Here is a 14,745-nt window from a genome sequence, read left to right on the forward strand (position 1 = left end):
GCGCCTCTTAAACGTCTCTGCGGTTTCCAAAAGTGTAAACCGCTCTGACCTCGCTCAATCCTTTTCGACTTTTTGCAAAGCATAACGCGTGGGTTTGTAAGGTCCGCTGTAGGTGGGGACAAGGCTTAGGTCTCACCTAGCTTTCATGCTGGGCTGGGAGCAGCAAGAAGGCTGTGGGTAGGGCGGGAGGAGGTGCGGGAGGAGGTTCGGGGCTGCTGGGCGGAGTTGAAGAGCCTAACTCCCGGATCAGAGTCTGGCGAGGTCCTGCGGGCCCGCTGGGAGTGGAGGCGCGGGCCGGGCGGGGCTGCAGCGACGCGGCCGGGGCGGATCTGTCCCCGCCCTCGCTCGCGACCCCGCCTGTCCCAGGATCTCCCAACTCCCGCCGCGCGCTCTTTCTCCGACAGCTGCTCCGGGAGCCCCGCGCGCCGTGCAGTTCTGTGCCTTGCCCGTCTGTCCCTTCCGATTGTGCCTAGCGATGACCACCCAGCAGATTGTTCTCCAGGGCCCGGGTCCCTGGGGTTTCCGCCTCGTGGGCGGCAAGGACTTCGAACAACCTCTCGCCATTTCCCGGGTAAGAGCGTCTTGGGACGCGCGTGGGAACGGGATGGTTTCGTAGGGTGGCGGCGCGCTGCGTCCCTAGGGAGGTCGGGGTGGCCGGAGCTCCGAGGGGATCGCGGTGGGGCGCATCCATGTGCGCCATTCGCCGAGCGCTCTGTGCTATCCGCCACCCCGTCCCAACCGCCGCGCTCTGGGGCAAGCGGGCTCGGTGCGCGCTGAGTCAAGGCCAAAGACAGTTTTCTTTCTGCGCCCCGGAAGCGTGGCGCGGCGCGGCAAGCAGACAAGCTTTGTGCCTGGGCGTGGAGACCTGGGGCTCCGCAGACTCTGTGCGCCGAGAGTTAACACGCCTTGCTCTTCACAGCGAAAGAGTTGGGGAGAGCTAATCCGAAGCAATAGAAAGTCCTGGAAGGTGAATGGAGTACAGAAAAGTTCCCTGGAAGGCGAATGGGATTCATTCAGCTAACAACCGAAACAACAATTTTACACTCTTCGGATATGACCTGTGGCTGGCTCTCGGTTCTGTAATGCCTTTCACAGGAAACACTGGAGTTGGGAAATAACCCCAGATAAACCTCCGTAGTCTCTCCCTGTCTAAGGTGGTTAGATCACCTTTCTGCCCTCCAGGTTATTCGCGATAAACCCATTTCCTTTTGGGGAAGCGCACTAACGGTGTGTGGTGGCGATGATTGAAAATTTCTTAGTTGGGTCTTATCCCTGGGAGGGCGGGTGGCTCAATCGCAGACTGCTAGACCAGTGGTCCGTAATTGAAATGCAACCCCCTGTTAGACTCAGGCTCGGTATTTGGAACTCCACACTTTGGCTATGTGATTTGGGCCAAACACAAGGAATATGTCCCTCTGAGAGTCAATACTTTAGATTTTTAGTCCTTTCATATAGAAGTTAGGTGTGTGTGTGTGTGTGTGTGTGTGTGTGTGTGTGTGTGACTCTGCACGCTGGGCCCCGGGGGTGTTACTAAATATCTTTTAATTAAGGAGAGAGGAAAAACCTCAGGGATGCCTGGCCTAGAGGGACCACATTCCATTCTTTTGTACACTTGTCTGCTGAAGCTAACCTTAAACTTGCTCCTCCAGTCTTATAAATGTGTCTTTTTTTTTTTTTTTTTAAATCTCAGAGGGATTCTGGGATGGAAATGGAAGTGAAAGATCCCAGTGGGTCCTTTTGACTTATGGCTATGCCTCCAGCAGCTGAAGGACTTAGGTGGAAGTTGTGGAATCATCCAGCCACCTCTTGGCTTTTCTGACAACCACAGTGGCTGTCACTCAGGCTTTCTTACAGGTGGGCCTGGCCTAGAAAGGGGCTCTTTGACCAGCCGACTCCAAATGAGCAGGCAGCCCAGTTTTAAGACTTGGGTCTTCCACATGCCCATCTTGTCTTCCAGAAATTTCTTTGTTATTGGAAATGTGAGCTGTTTTCCCAGCCTCCCACCAACCTTTTCAAGCCTGGGAGCTATGCCTTCATCAATATGGGCCTTTTACCCTAAGTCTGGCCCAGGACTGCACCCGACTGTGCCTGCCTAGTGTATCCTGGCAGGCAGACTACACATGCTTGCCCATGGAGGGCACTGCCTCTGCACATTTAGAGTTAGTTACCTCATAGTCCAGTTGTTCTCCGTCTTTGTGTCTATAATTAACCTGTCAACCTTCCCCTCTTCTGAGAAACTTTCTTTTTAAGCAGGGGAGGATGTATTGGCAATCTGTTGAAAGGATAGTCGTGACTTGTCATTTTGGCTGCTTCTAAAAAGGCTTAATGCCAGCTGGGAGTATAGCTCAGTGATGCACTCGGCACGGTGTAGAAATGAAGTTGGCCTGAAGTAGAAAGCACATTGCTTTGGATCTTCCTGAATTAATTAATTTTAATCTCTTCCTTCCTTCCTTCCTTCCTTCCTTCCTTCCTTCCTTCCTTCCTTCCTTCCTTCCTTCCTTCCTTCTCTCCCTCCCTCCCTCCCTCCCTCCCTCCCTCCCTCTCTCTCTCTCTCTCTCTTTCTTTCTTCCTTCCTTCCTTTCTCTCTCTCTCTCTCTCTCTCTCTCTCTCTCTCTTAGATAGAGTATCATGTATCTCAAAATGGCTTTTAACTCTGAATATAGCCAAGGCTGACTTTGAACTTCTGATCCTCTTGTCTCTCATCTCCTGAGGGTTGAACCCAGACATCATGTATGAAAGGCAAGCAGTCTACCAATCAAGCTACATCCCTAGTCCCTGATTAATGTTTTTTTTTTTATATATACTTTATACTTATGTTGAATGAACAGATATCTGTGCCTGTGCAAACTCCTCAGACCTGAGAGGATACAGCTCTGGAGGGAAGCTAATCTTCATTATGACTTCGGCAAGCATTTTAATTGAAAACTGAAAGTGACTCAGAGACACTGTGACTCACTATCACTTGTGATAGTGGCTATAATTTACCTTCACCTTATGCCTTAGGGATGAGAAAGTGATTATCATAAAGAGATGACTGTAGCATGGGTGTCTAGGAGCTAGTGTTGTCTGGAGTCAAGTTCTTATCCAAACTGTACCTAAGATGAGCACCCAGAGTGAGTGTATATTTTTTTTAATCGCTGCAGTAGGGTAACAGCAGCCCTTGGCTACCAGTTGAAGAATGTAGAGTGCTCTGTAAACAGTGAATAATGGTGAGGTGTGAGCATTGGTAAAGAGCTCTGCCCTCCTTCGGCCCGGTGTGTGCTCCATTTATCATCCTGGACAGGTACAGTTTGCTAGTATGCTTCTTTTGTGTAAGTAGACTTTCAGTCTCCACACCAAAGCAAGCCATAAAATTAGGCAGGTAGAGGAGTGCCTCTTACTTAAATAACCATGTTTGCTTCCTCTTGCATGAATTATTCTGGCATTGGCTCCAGGCTTTTGTGAAACTGCTAAAACAGAATAGAACTCCAGAGTTGTGTGTATTGGAGATACTTGGTTTTTTTTTTTTTTTAGATGCGTGTTCACTGATTATAAAATGAACACCTCTACAGTCACACCCTGATCAGGATATATGATGACGGTATATAGAAGCTTGGAGATGTAGTCCTGTCCTGACATCCAGTAATTAATTACTCTGTGTTTTTCTTCATAGTTTTACTGATGAAATAGGCACCTGAAACACTAGATGCTGAATTTTGCCTTTTTTTTTTTAAAGATTTATTTACTTATTTATTATATGTAAGTACACTGTAGCTGTCTTCAGACACTCTAGAAGAGGGAGTCAGATTTCCTTACGGATGGTTGTGAACCACCATGTGGTTGCTGGGATTTGAACTCCGGACCTTCGGAAGAGCAGTCGGGTGCTCTTACCCACTGAGCCATCTCACCAGCCCTGAATTTTGCCTTTTTAACAACAGACTTACACAGAGCATTTCATATGCATTGCGTGGTGGCTTCTAGTACTCCTTTGTGCTTTTGTCTATGTTACTATGAGAAATATAAGACTCACAGCCCAAATTTCTAACTATAAATGGATATAAAGTAGTTTTTTCTATCTAGTATCTCATTTAAAGGCTCCTCTCTTTGACTCCCTGGTGTTGCATCCACTTAATATTTAACTGCTTTCTGGAGTATTTTTCTGCAGCATATGTGTGTTAGTGTGTATGTATGTGTATGTTTTGCCTCCTCTTGTATATGTGTGTTTGTGTGTGTGTATGTGAGTGTGTGTGTATGCTTTGCCTCTTTGTGTGTGTGTGTGTGTGTGAGAGAGAGAGAGAGAGAGAGAGAAAGTTAGTTTCCCTTCCCCTTGTAATTTCTTATTTCCTCTAGTAGCTTTCAAGGGAAACCTTCAGAGAATCCACACCCATGCTGAAATTGCTTGCTGCTGTGCCCTGTTGGCTGTTTTTCTCTCAGGCAACTGACCAAAGACAGGAAGAGGTGGGGCCAAAGATAAGGGGGTGCTCTCAGTTGGAGCTGCCACTTACGTGCCCCTTGAGTGCTGGGGAACCCTTTGCTGAGAGAGAGCCTGTGGTTTTATAGTAAGTGCTTGTGCCCTTTACCCAAGAACCCCAAGGGGTGCTTACTAATGGTTACTCCGTAGCCTGAAGGTCTTTTCTGATTTCCAAGAGGGTTGTTTCCGCATTCAAGTAGATATTCACATCTTGCCATAAAGATTGGAAGAAGAGGGCTCATCTCAGGTTATAAAAGGGAAGACAAGTCTAAAACTGCCCGGTGTGTATTAAAGGCCCTGAGCTGCGTGCCTGCATTGTGTGCAGTAAATCACCTCAGAGGCCTTAGCCAATCCAGTTGATCAAGGCTGTGAGAGGGGAGGTAGATGACTCCACGGAACGGCCTGAGGAGGAAGCTTGAGCCGACCTTCCCCAGTCTCTAAGATACTGGGGTAATTTTCTTTTTAGAAATTAGTTCTGATTATTTCTTTAATTTTAGGGTTTTATTTTTTATTTATTGTATACATCTGCCAGTATGTTTGTGCACCATGTGTACCTTGTATGTGTGAAGGTCAGAAGAGGGTGTTGGATCTCCTGGAACTGGAGTTAGAGGTGGTTGTGAGCTGCTATGTGGATGCTGGGAACTAAACCCAGACCCTCTGCAAGAACAATAATAAGCCTTCCTGAGAAATAAGACTGAGTTAGGTCCTTTCTGTCATTGAAAGGAAGTGTAAACCCAGATCTTTTTTTTTTTTTTATTATATGTAAGTACACTGTAGCTGTCTTCAGACACTCCAGAAGAGGGAGCCAGATCTCGTTACGGATGGTTGTGAGCCACCATGTGATTGCTGGGATTTGAACTCTGGACCTTCGGAAGAGCAGTCGGGTGCTCTTACCCACTGAGCCATCTCACCAGCCCATAATAAGTCTTACTAAAGACTGAGCCAACTCTCCAGCGCTGTGCTGGTTACTTTCAATGAAGTGGCGCACGCCTTTAATCCCAGCACTCGGGAGGCAGAGGCAGGCGGATTTCTGAGTTCGAGGCCAGCCTGGTCTACAGAGTGAGTTCCAGGACAGCCAGGGCTATACAGAGAAACCCTGTCTCGGAAAACCAAAAAAAAAAAAAAAAAAAAAAAAAAGAATGAAACAGGGACAATAGCTCTTAGATACTGCATCTGGGCAGTACTAGCCCTACTGGGAAAGTTGTGTCTGTGTGTGTGTGTGTGTTATGGATGGGGGTGAGTGAGTGGTGCCAGGCTCAACCTGACTTCCAAGCTACCTACTGTCCCCCAGGCCATGCCATGCAGATGTTCTGTAGAGGAGAGCAAGGCTGGCTGGTATCATTTACTTTGTGTAGACTGGGAAGTTGAAGTGCCCTCAGGTTGGGTAATTTGTTTTCATTTACATTAAAAAAAAAGAGTTGACTCAACTGCTTGTTAACTTCCTTGTAACAGAGTGATTACAGTTTTAAATGCTCCAAAGCGCTTATCTTATAAAATTAATTTTTAAAGTACAGCTGTTTCTAATGGGTCACAGAGAACAAACTGAGGAAGGAGTAGCCGAAAGGATGGGACCTGGTTCAGCGTCGGGATCCAAGCAGATCTCTTGTCCTAGGCAACTTGGTAGGTGACCTTGTGACCCTGTGCGAGTCATGTTCCTTCTCTGTAAAGATAATAAGATGATAAATGACTTAGTGATTAAGACCATGCGCTGCTCATTAAGATTGCCCATGTCAGGCGGCTCCAGAGGAACTCACTCTTCCTGCCTCTTCAGACACCAGCACACAAAGGTGGGATATAAATTTAAAAAACAATGGTTAGCAAGTAAACCAGTTATATTTGTATCTATCTGAATAACAGAGCCCAGGATCTCCTATAGCATTACTGTGCCTTATCTGCAACTGTGTAAGTTGATTGAGAAAATGTACTATAAATTCAGGAATATTTTCAGATGGACTTGTATTGCTAATCATAACACACACACACACACACACACACACACACACACACACACACACACGACAAAGATTCATATGACAAATATTTATTTTATCTACTTGCACTAATCAAAATATTTAAAATGTATATAGTAGGCCTTTTTATATGAAAGACACTACTCTGCCGGGCGTGGTGGTGCACGCCTTTGATCCCAGTACCTGGGAGGCAGAGGCAGGTGGATTTCTGAGTTCGAGGCCAGCCTGGTCTACAAAGTGAGTTCCAGGACAGCCAGGGCTACACAGAGAAACCCTGTCTCGAAAAACCAACCAACCAACCAACCAACCAACCAACCCTCCCCCCCCAAAAAAAAGAAAGACTATTCTAAATATTTAATATCTTCTAGTAATCTTTATGAATACCTAGTGAGGCAGGTACATTGAAGAGCTTCATTTTACAGATAAGGACACTGAGGTATGGAAATATTACTTGCTTGTTTCGAACAGCATAGCTAGGCCACCTAGCTCCCAGGACTCGTACCCTCAAAGCCAAATATTTTAATAACTCCTCCTACTACGTTATGCTCTGCTAAGCATGTACGTGCATCACCCTCTCCCATCACTCTGTAGCCCATGAGCACACGAACACAGGACCAAGTGCATTGCCAAGAAGGCTGCGGGAGCTTTAGTCACTCTTCTGCTTCCTGATGAGCTACAGCAATGAATGTTGTGTTGCCAACAGTGCTGTTCAGTGCAGAACTCCAAGAAAACCTCATTCTGGTCCAAGCATCAGTGTAAGAAGTAGGGCCCTCCTGGGCTTCTTATCCCAGAACCCCTTGCACCTGTGAGGATTGGCTGAGGTGCCTGTGTCATTGCCAGTGAACTTTACCTCAGGGCAACCTGGGTCTTGGTCCTCCAGAAAGCCTGAAGCCACAGCCTCACTTGAGAGAGATTTGGGGGTCCTAAACCCTTGGGGTCACTGAGAATGGAAGGCCAGAGGAGTTAAGGACTGGTTTGGGTGCTATCAGGGGATCTGGGGACAGTTTATGGCAAATGAACATGACCGGATGCACCTGTGTCAGTCGAGCCAAATTCAAAATCAGTATACCTATATGGTGGTTGGAATAAGAATGCGCCCCCTAGGCTTATATATCTGCGTGCTTAGTTACCAGGGAAAGGTGCTATTTGAGAAGGATTAGGAGGTGTGTGTGGCCTTTTTGGAAGAAGTGTGTGTCACTGGGGATAGATAGACTTGGAAGTTTCAAAACCCTGTGCAGGGCCAGTGTCTCTGCCTCTTTCTGTCTCTCTCTCTCTCTGCTTTTCAGATCAGGTTGTAGCTCTCAATATTGTTCTAGCACCGCGTGTGCCACCGTGCTAGACTAAACAAACCTCTGGAACTACAAGCAAGCTCTCAACTAGACTCTTTCTTTGATAAGCGTTGCCTTAGTCATGGTGTCTCTGCACATCAGTCGGACAGTGACTAAGACAACCGGCAATAACTTGACACAAAAGAGCTGGTCATTTCTGTGCTGCTCTGGCGCCCTGATGGCTGTTAGACTGTTTTTAGCTTCATGGTGAATAAAGTAGACAACTCATCAATCACAAAGTCTGTGGGGTACAGCGCACTCCTTCCATTGCACCACTACAGGCACGGAAACCAACACACTGATCTTGTAATGGGCCAGCTTCTGAATAGCGTTTCATTTTTATAGATGCTCTATCGAATTATATGACTCATGTAAGATAACGATGACTAAATGTTCATGGATTAACTTTGGATGATGCAGAGATGATTTGCATTATTAAAAGTGTTATAAAAGTGCTCATACTTTTATATGATCTAAAATAAGCTCACAAGGTATTTTTTTTATAAGCTAAAATACCTACCACAACCCTACAATTCTCGTTGGATACTTAAATAGAAGTGCATGCGTGTACGTATCAAGAGACATTTGTGCTTGAGAATATCTTGTGGCAGATTTTCCAATAGCCTCAAGTTAAAAAAAATGTTGGTTTTTTTTTTTTTTTGATTTACTTATTTTATACGTATGAGGGTTTTGGCTACATGTATGTATGTGCAACACATGTAACACCTGGTACCCATTGAGTACAGAAAAGATGTTGAATTAAGCTTGAGTTCCTCTGCAAGAGCAGCAAATGCTCTTAACTACTGAGCTTCTCTCCCATCCCAGTAGTCCGACTTTTAAAAATAATTCAGGTGACTATTATTAACAATAATATGTAGGCAAATGCTGATTGGGTCACATGACCTAAAACCCCACCACAGGGCTGGCAAAGGTCCAAAGTTAACCTAAAGTCTTGGATGTCAGAATTGGGGCAAATCTTTGCTGAAAGGTTTGTGATAGGTGAGATTTGAACGTTCAGTTTCTTTATTGAGTGCTGTGTGTCCATTGCTAGGTTGTTTTTGTGGGTGGGGGAGAATCATTATGGTGACCGTTTGTGTTCTTGTATATATGTATGCTCTACTTGATAAGTTTCCATGTGATTGCCATAAAAGGCTAAGAAACCAGGCATGGGGCTCAGGAGGCTGAGTCACGATGGCTGCAAGTTCAATAGTAATATAGTATGTTATATATAGGCAATATGTATCAGTTATATAGTAAGTTCCAGTTTAGCCCCAAGCTGTCAATGTGAGGTCCTCTCTGAAGAAGAGGAGACAGCCCCATATCCATCAAAGCAAGAGGTCAAACGGACAAGTGCAGGAAGGTGAGGAAAGCTTTTCCCAGTGTACTTCAGAGAGGCAAACACTGTTAGCATCCGGTTATAAAACTTCCCAGCCTGCTTTTCATGTAAGTTACATTTTCAGAGTTAATTAGTATCTCATGGTGGATTATGTAGGCTTCATTGTTCTGTATTTTCCACCAAAATTTTGTTACAACAAATGAAGAATTAACGGCAGCTCGGTATCCTGGGGAAATGTATTTTCTGGTTCAAACCCTGGTCTTGTCCACTTCTTATGTGTATGTCGGGAGCAGGTCAGACCCTGAAAACTCACCAGCTGTTCACCAGCTGTTTTTGAAGTGGGAATAATAGTATTTACCTCCAAAGGTTATTGCTAGGGTAGAGCTTAGCACACTGGATAACCCGTAGTAGGCATCAGGATAGGGCATACTGTTAAAGAAGTTTCCTTCCTTCCTTCCTTCCTTCCTTCCTTCCTTCCTTCCTTCCTTCCTTCCTTCCTTCCTTCCTTCCTTCTTTCCTTCCTTCCTTCCTTCCTCCCTCCCTCCTTTCCTCCCTCCCTCCCTCCTTTCCTCCCTCCCTCCCTTCTTCCTTTCCTCCCTTCCTCCCTCCCTCCTTTCCTCTCTCTCTCTCTCTTTCTTTCTTTCTTTCTTTCTTTCTTTCTTTCTTTCTTTCTTTCTTTCTTTCTTTCTTTCTTTCTTTCTTCCTTCCTTCCTTCCTTCCTTCCTTCCTTCCTTCCTTCCTTCCTTCCTTCCTTCCTTCCTCCTCCCTCCCTCCCTCCCTCCCTCCCTCCCTCCCTCCCTCCCTCCCTCTTTCTTTCTTTCTTTCTTTCTTTCTTTCTTTCTTTCTTTCTTTCTTTCTTTCTTTCTTTCTTTCTTTCTTTCTTTCTTTCTTTCGAGTGCTCTGTCTGCATGTACACTTCTATGCCAGAAGAGAGCATCAGATCCCATTATAGATGGTTGTAAGCCAACCACATAGTTGCTGGGAATTGAACTCAGGACCACTGGAACAGCTGAGCTGACTCTCCTGCCCTCGATTAAAGAAACTTTAATGGTAGCTACTATTTTTTTTTAAGTAATTAAAATGTTTTTCCTTTCAAAAATTATTTTATTATGTTATGTGCATGGTGTTTTCCCCATATATATGTATGTGCCCCATGTGTGTGTCTGGTGCTCCCGGATCTCCTGGAACTGGAGATCCAGATGATTGTAAACCGCTGTGTGGGTGCTGGGAATCTAACCCTGGTCCTCTGGAAGAACAGCCAGTGCTGCTATGCTATCCACTGAGTCATCTCTTGAGTCCCAAAGGAGGTGTCAGATCCCCATGTAGTTACAGGCAGTTGTGAGCTGTCTAACATGGGTGCTGCCAACCATATTCTGCTTTTCTGTAAAACTATCCACTCTTCATCCACAAGCCATCTCTCCAGCCCTGATACTGTTTAAACCTTTTAACCCTTGAAGGACACCCTCCCAACAAACTAATGAGATTGACACCACTGTCAATTTCATTTGATCAGCGAACGAACAGAAGTGGCCAGGATAGTTTGCAAACGGGAATGATCGATCAGGTTTTGGTTGTGGGTGGCAGTGATTAGGGCTGTTTTGAAGCATGCATAGGTGTTCTAGGCTTTAGAATGCTCGAGAATTGATGGCTTACTGAGAAACTGGGGTATCCTCTTTAGTGCCAGCTCTTTTACCTGCCTGTCTTCAGACCAAGAAAACAGCGAATCCCTGTGAACTGACAACTTCATTTTGTGCTGTGCATGAAGGGAAGCTGGCTTAGGGCACGGCTCATCTACACACTCCCAGTCTACTTAGTGGCCCAATGATTGCCTGGAGAAAGTGGTTATGGACTAACCAAGATTAAGCCCAACCTAAGTGTTGTCATGCAGGGATTGCAGCTTTGATGTGGTTTCAGGGTCTGGGTGGCAGCCTGGACCTACAAACTGCAAACCAAAAGAATCTGAGGGGGGAGTTCTCATTCTGCATTTCAATGTGGCAGGCAGGCTGCTTCTGTGCTGCCCCACCCCCAGTTCAGACCGTCGCATTTTTACCTAAAAACCCTGACATAGCCAATTGATCAAGAGGCCACGCTTAAAGGGCTATTTGCAACGGACCTTGGATTTCATGTTTTGTTAGTCCAGGGGTGGACGCTTCAATATTTATGCTTCCTTTCTCACTTTGTTCTGCCTGGATTTAAGGCAATTTACAACACCAGAAACACATATTTGTGATATTTAAAACACAAGGACCTACTTAAGATTTAATGAACTATCTGGAACATAGAAGCAGAAACAGCAGCGTTCCAGGAACTTTAAATGAGTTGGTTTGTAATTGCACAGAATTTAGCTTTAAGTTTTCTGGCCAGGGCAAAAATGGGAACCATGTTGAGTGAGTTCGCCATCTGGGCTGACATGCCTTTTACAATATTTGACTGTAGGTCTCTCTCTCTCTCTTTCTCTGTCTCTCTGTCTCTCTCTCTCCTCTCTCTCTCTCTCCCTCCCTCCTTTCCCTCTCTCCCTTCTCCCCTCCCTTCCCTCTCCCCTCCCTCCTTACTTCCCTCCTCCCTGTCTCCCTCCCTTCCCTCTCTCCCCTCTCCCCTCCCTCCTTACTTCCCTCCTTTTTCTTTCTCTTTCTTTCTTTCTTTCTTTCTTTCTTTCTTTCTTTCTTTCTTTCTTTCTTTCTTTCTTTCTTTCTTTCTTTCTTTCTTTCTTTCTTTCTTTCTTTCTTTCTTTCTTTCTTTCTTTCTTTCTTTCTTTCTTTCTTTCTTTCTTTCTTTCTTTCTTTCTTTCTTTCTTTCTTTCTTCCTTCCTTCCTTCCTTCCTTCCTTCCTTCCTTCCTTCCTTCCTTCCTTTAAAGATTTATTTATTATTATATGTAAGTACACTGTAGCTGTCTTCAGATGCACCAGAAGAGGACATCAGATCTCATTAGGGGTGGTTGTGAGCCACCATGTGGTTGCTGGGATTTGAACTCAGGACCTTCAGAAGAGCAGTCGGTGCTCTTAACCACTGAGCCATCTCGCCAGCCCTTCCCTCCCATTTCTTACTTTCTGTTAAAGTGTGTTTGTGTGGGAGGCTTGGGGGGGGGGAGGATATTTTAACTGAAGCATCTTTAAAGGGTGCAGGATTTGAGCCCTTCAGGTTGTTTGTAGAGTCCCTGGGCTTTTAGGTTTAAGTACTTGTTGTCTGTCTAGTAATTTAACTTAATACAGGGAGAAAGTATTGGGGAAAAAAGCCCAGTGAATATCCCCCTTGAAGTTTCCAAATCCAGCGAGGCTTTGCTAGGGAACTTAAAAAGCAGAGATAAGTGGCAGAGGGTGTAGCCCAGTGGTAAGAATGTACCCTTAACACGCCAGAGGTCCTGGGTTTGATCTCCAGGATGAAAGAAAAGTGAAAATGAATGAATGTATGAATGTTTCTGGTTCCTTCTGTGTAGATTTGACATGACGTGAGGCTCTGTGTATATTTTCCCTCCTCTCTGTAGGGCATCTGGTAGCTAAGAGGGTAGCTAAGATGCTATGATAGTAAGTCCCTATCATATCCTTGCAAATAAAGTTCTGAGCTAGTGAGCGCTGGGTGGATTTCTGAGTCCAGGTTTAGAAGTCAGCTCTAAGGGGCAAGGTGAGTGGTGCTCTGTACCACTGAGGAAATGGACCTGACCTGCCGGCCTAGGCAAAGGGAAAGAGAGGTCTTGTTTTTCCCTTCAAAGGGGGAGGGGCATTTATGCCACGGAACTTATAAAACAACTGACAAAGGCTTGCTGAAATTTCCACGTCAACATACAGCAACAATTCATTTACTTTCTTCTCTTGTTACAAGGTCTTCCTTGGTAGGCCAGGCTGGCGTTGAATTCATTGAGGATCCCAGAATGGCCTTCAACGTGGATTTGGTGTCAAGAGTGTAGGTGCGCACCATCATCCCAGGCTGGTTGGAACACTTGAGGACAGAATGGGTGCTTCCCATAGTTAAGAGGAAATAGGTTACTAGCCTGGGCACACAAAGGTGTTTGGTAATTCTAGCTATGAAATAGTTCTTTTTTGGTAATTCTAGCTATGAAATAGTTCTTTTTTGGTAATTCTAGCTATGAAATAGTTCTTTTTTGGTAATTCTAGCTATGAAATAGTTCTTTTTTGGTAATTCTAGCTATGAAATAGTTCTTTTTTGGTTATTCTAGCTATGAAATAGTTCTTTTTTGGTAATTCTAGCTATGAAATAGTTCTTTTTTGGTTATTCTAGCTATGAAATAGTTCTTTTTTGGTAATTCTAGCTATGAAATAGTTCTTTTTTGGTTATTCTAGCTATGAAATAGTTCTTTTTTGGTAATTCTAGCTATGAAATAGTTCTTTTTTTGGTGCTGGGGATAGAACCCAGGGCTTTATCACCGTGGAGTTCCTTCTCACCCTATCATAAAGTGCTTTTTACATATAATTGCTTTGCATTGCTTTGGAACTGAACCTTCAGTCCCAAACTCATTGGTATGTGGGAACCAGGAGGCAACATAGATGGGGCTGACTAGAGGGTGAAGTAGTGAGATGAATCACTGACTGGGTGATGACAACTGGCAGCTGATACTGAGTGTCTGTACTAGAGGCAGGAGAGCATGATGGGTTTTGTGGCTAAGGGGGTGATATGTTTCTCATTTAGTGGGTTGGAATCTCCTGAGTTGGTACTGATTGTTGCCATATGGAAATCTAAGCCCAAAAATGCCAGATTTTTCATAAGCTTAGAGTCTATGGGTTTGTATGAAATTTATCATATCCGATCGAAATTAAAACGAATATAAGGCAACTTTGATTGTGAATCAGATTCATCCGACGAGCTCAGCTCTCAGTTTCCAATGCAGAGCGTTAAAGGAACACATGCGTTCAGCTGCTGGTAAGACTTGGATTTTAAGTAGGACCCTCTAGAGATCCATTAAGGCAGTGGTTCTCAGCCTTTCTAATGCTATGACCCTTTAATGCATGTTGTGGTGACCCCCGATCATAAAATTATTTTATTGCTACTTCATAACTAATTTTGCCACTCTTATGAATTGTATAAATAGCTGATATGCAGTATATCTGATATAGAAACCCTGTGAAAGGGTTGTTCAACCCCCAAAGGGGTCACCATCCACAGGTTGAGAACCGTTCCACTAGGGCATGGCTGGGCTAGGGGCTGATTGGGTAAGCCCTGGAATGGGTTCAGTTTGAACTGTCATTTGAAAGTGTGCTGGCTACTTTCACATCGACTTGACACAAGCTGAAGTCATCTGAGAGGAGAGAACCTCAATTAAGAAAATGCCTCTATAAGAACTGGCTGTTGGCAAGCATGTAGGGCATTTTCTTAATTAATGACTGGAGGAGGGCCCAGTTCATGGTGGGTGGGGCCCCCTCCTGGGCTGGTGATCCTGGGTTCTATAAGAAAGCAGGCTGAGCAAGTCATGAAGAGCAACCCAGTAAGCAGCATCCTTCCACAGCCTCTGCATCATCTCCTGCCTCCAGGTTCCTGCCCTGTTCGAGTTCTTGTCCTGACTTCCTTCAGTGACAGACTACAATGTGGCAGTGTAATCCAAATAAACTCTTTGCTCCCCAACTTGCTTTTTCAGTCGTGGTCTTTCATCACAGCAATCCTGACTAAACCAGAAAGTGTCTGTCCAGTGAGGCCCTCTGAACCTGAGCATG

The 14,745-nt window shown here is 45.0% G+C and overlaps 1 protein-coding gene across 1 annotated transcript in view; it reads left to right on the forward strand.

Annotated features, from left to right (window-relative positions):
- The first annotated feature begins 305 nt into the window (after nt 1–305).
- Nucleotides 306–14,745, forward strand: part of Pdlim1 (PDZ and LIM domain 1) — a 50,128-nt gene continuing 35,688 nt past the window's right edge. The window contains exon 1 of the mRNA XM_021151809.3: nt 306–571. Coding sequence (XP_021007468.1) covers nt 476–571 — 96 coding nt within the window. The 5' untranslated portion in view covers nt 306–475. The remainder of the gene's footprint in view (nt 572–14,745) is intronic.

The sequence above is a fragment of the Mus caroli genome, unplaced genomic scaffold, assembly GCF_978045245.1.
Source record: "Mus caroli unplaced genomic scaffold, Mus_caroli_1 scaffold_20, whole genome shotgun sequence".
Classification (NCBI taxonomy): Eukaryota; Metazoa; Chordata; class Mammalia; order Rodentia; family Muridae; genus Mus; species Mus caroli.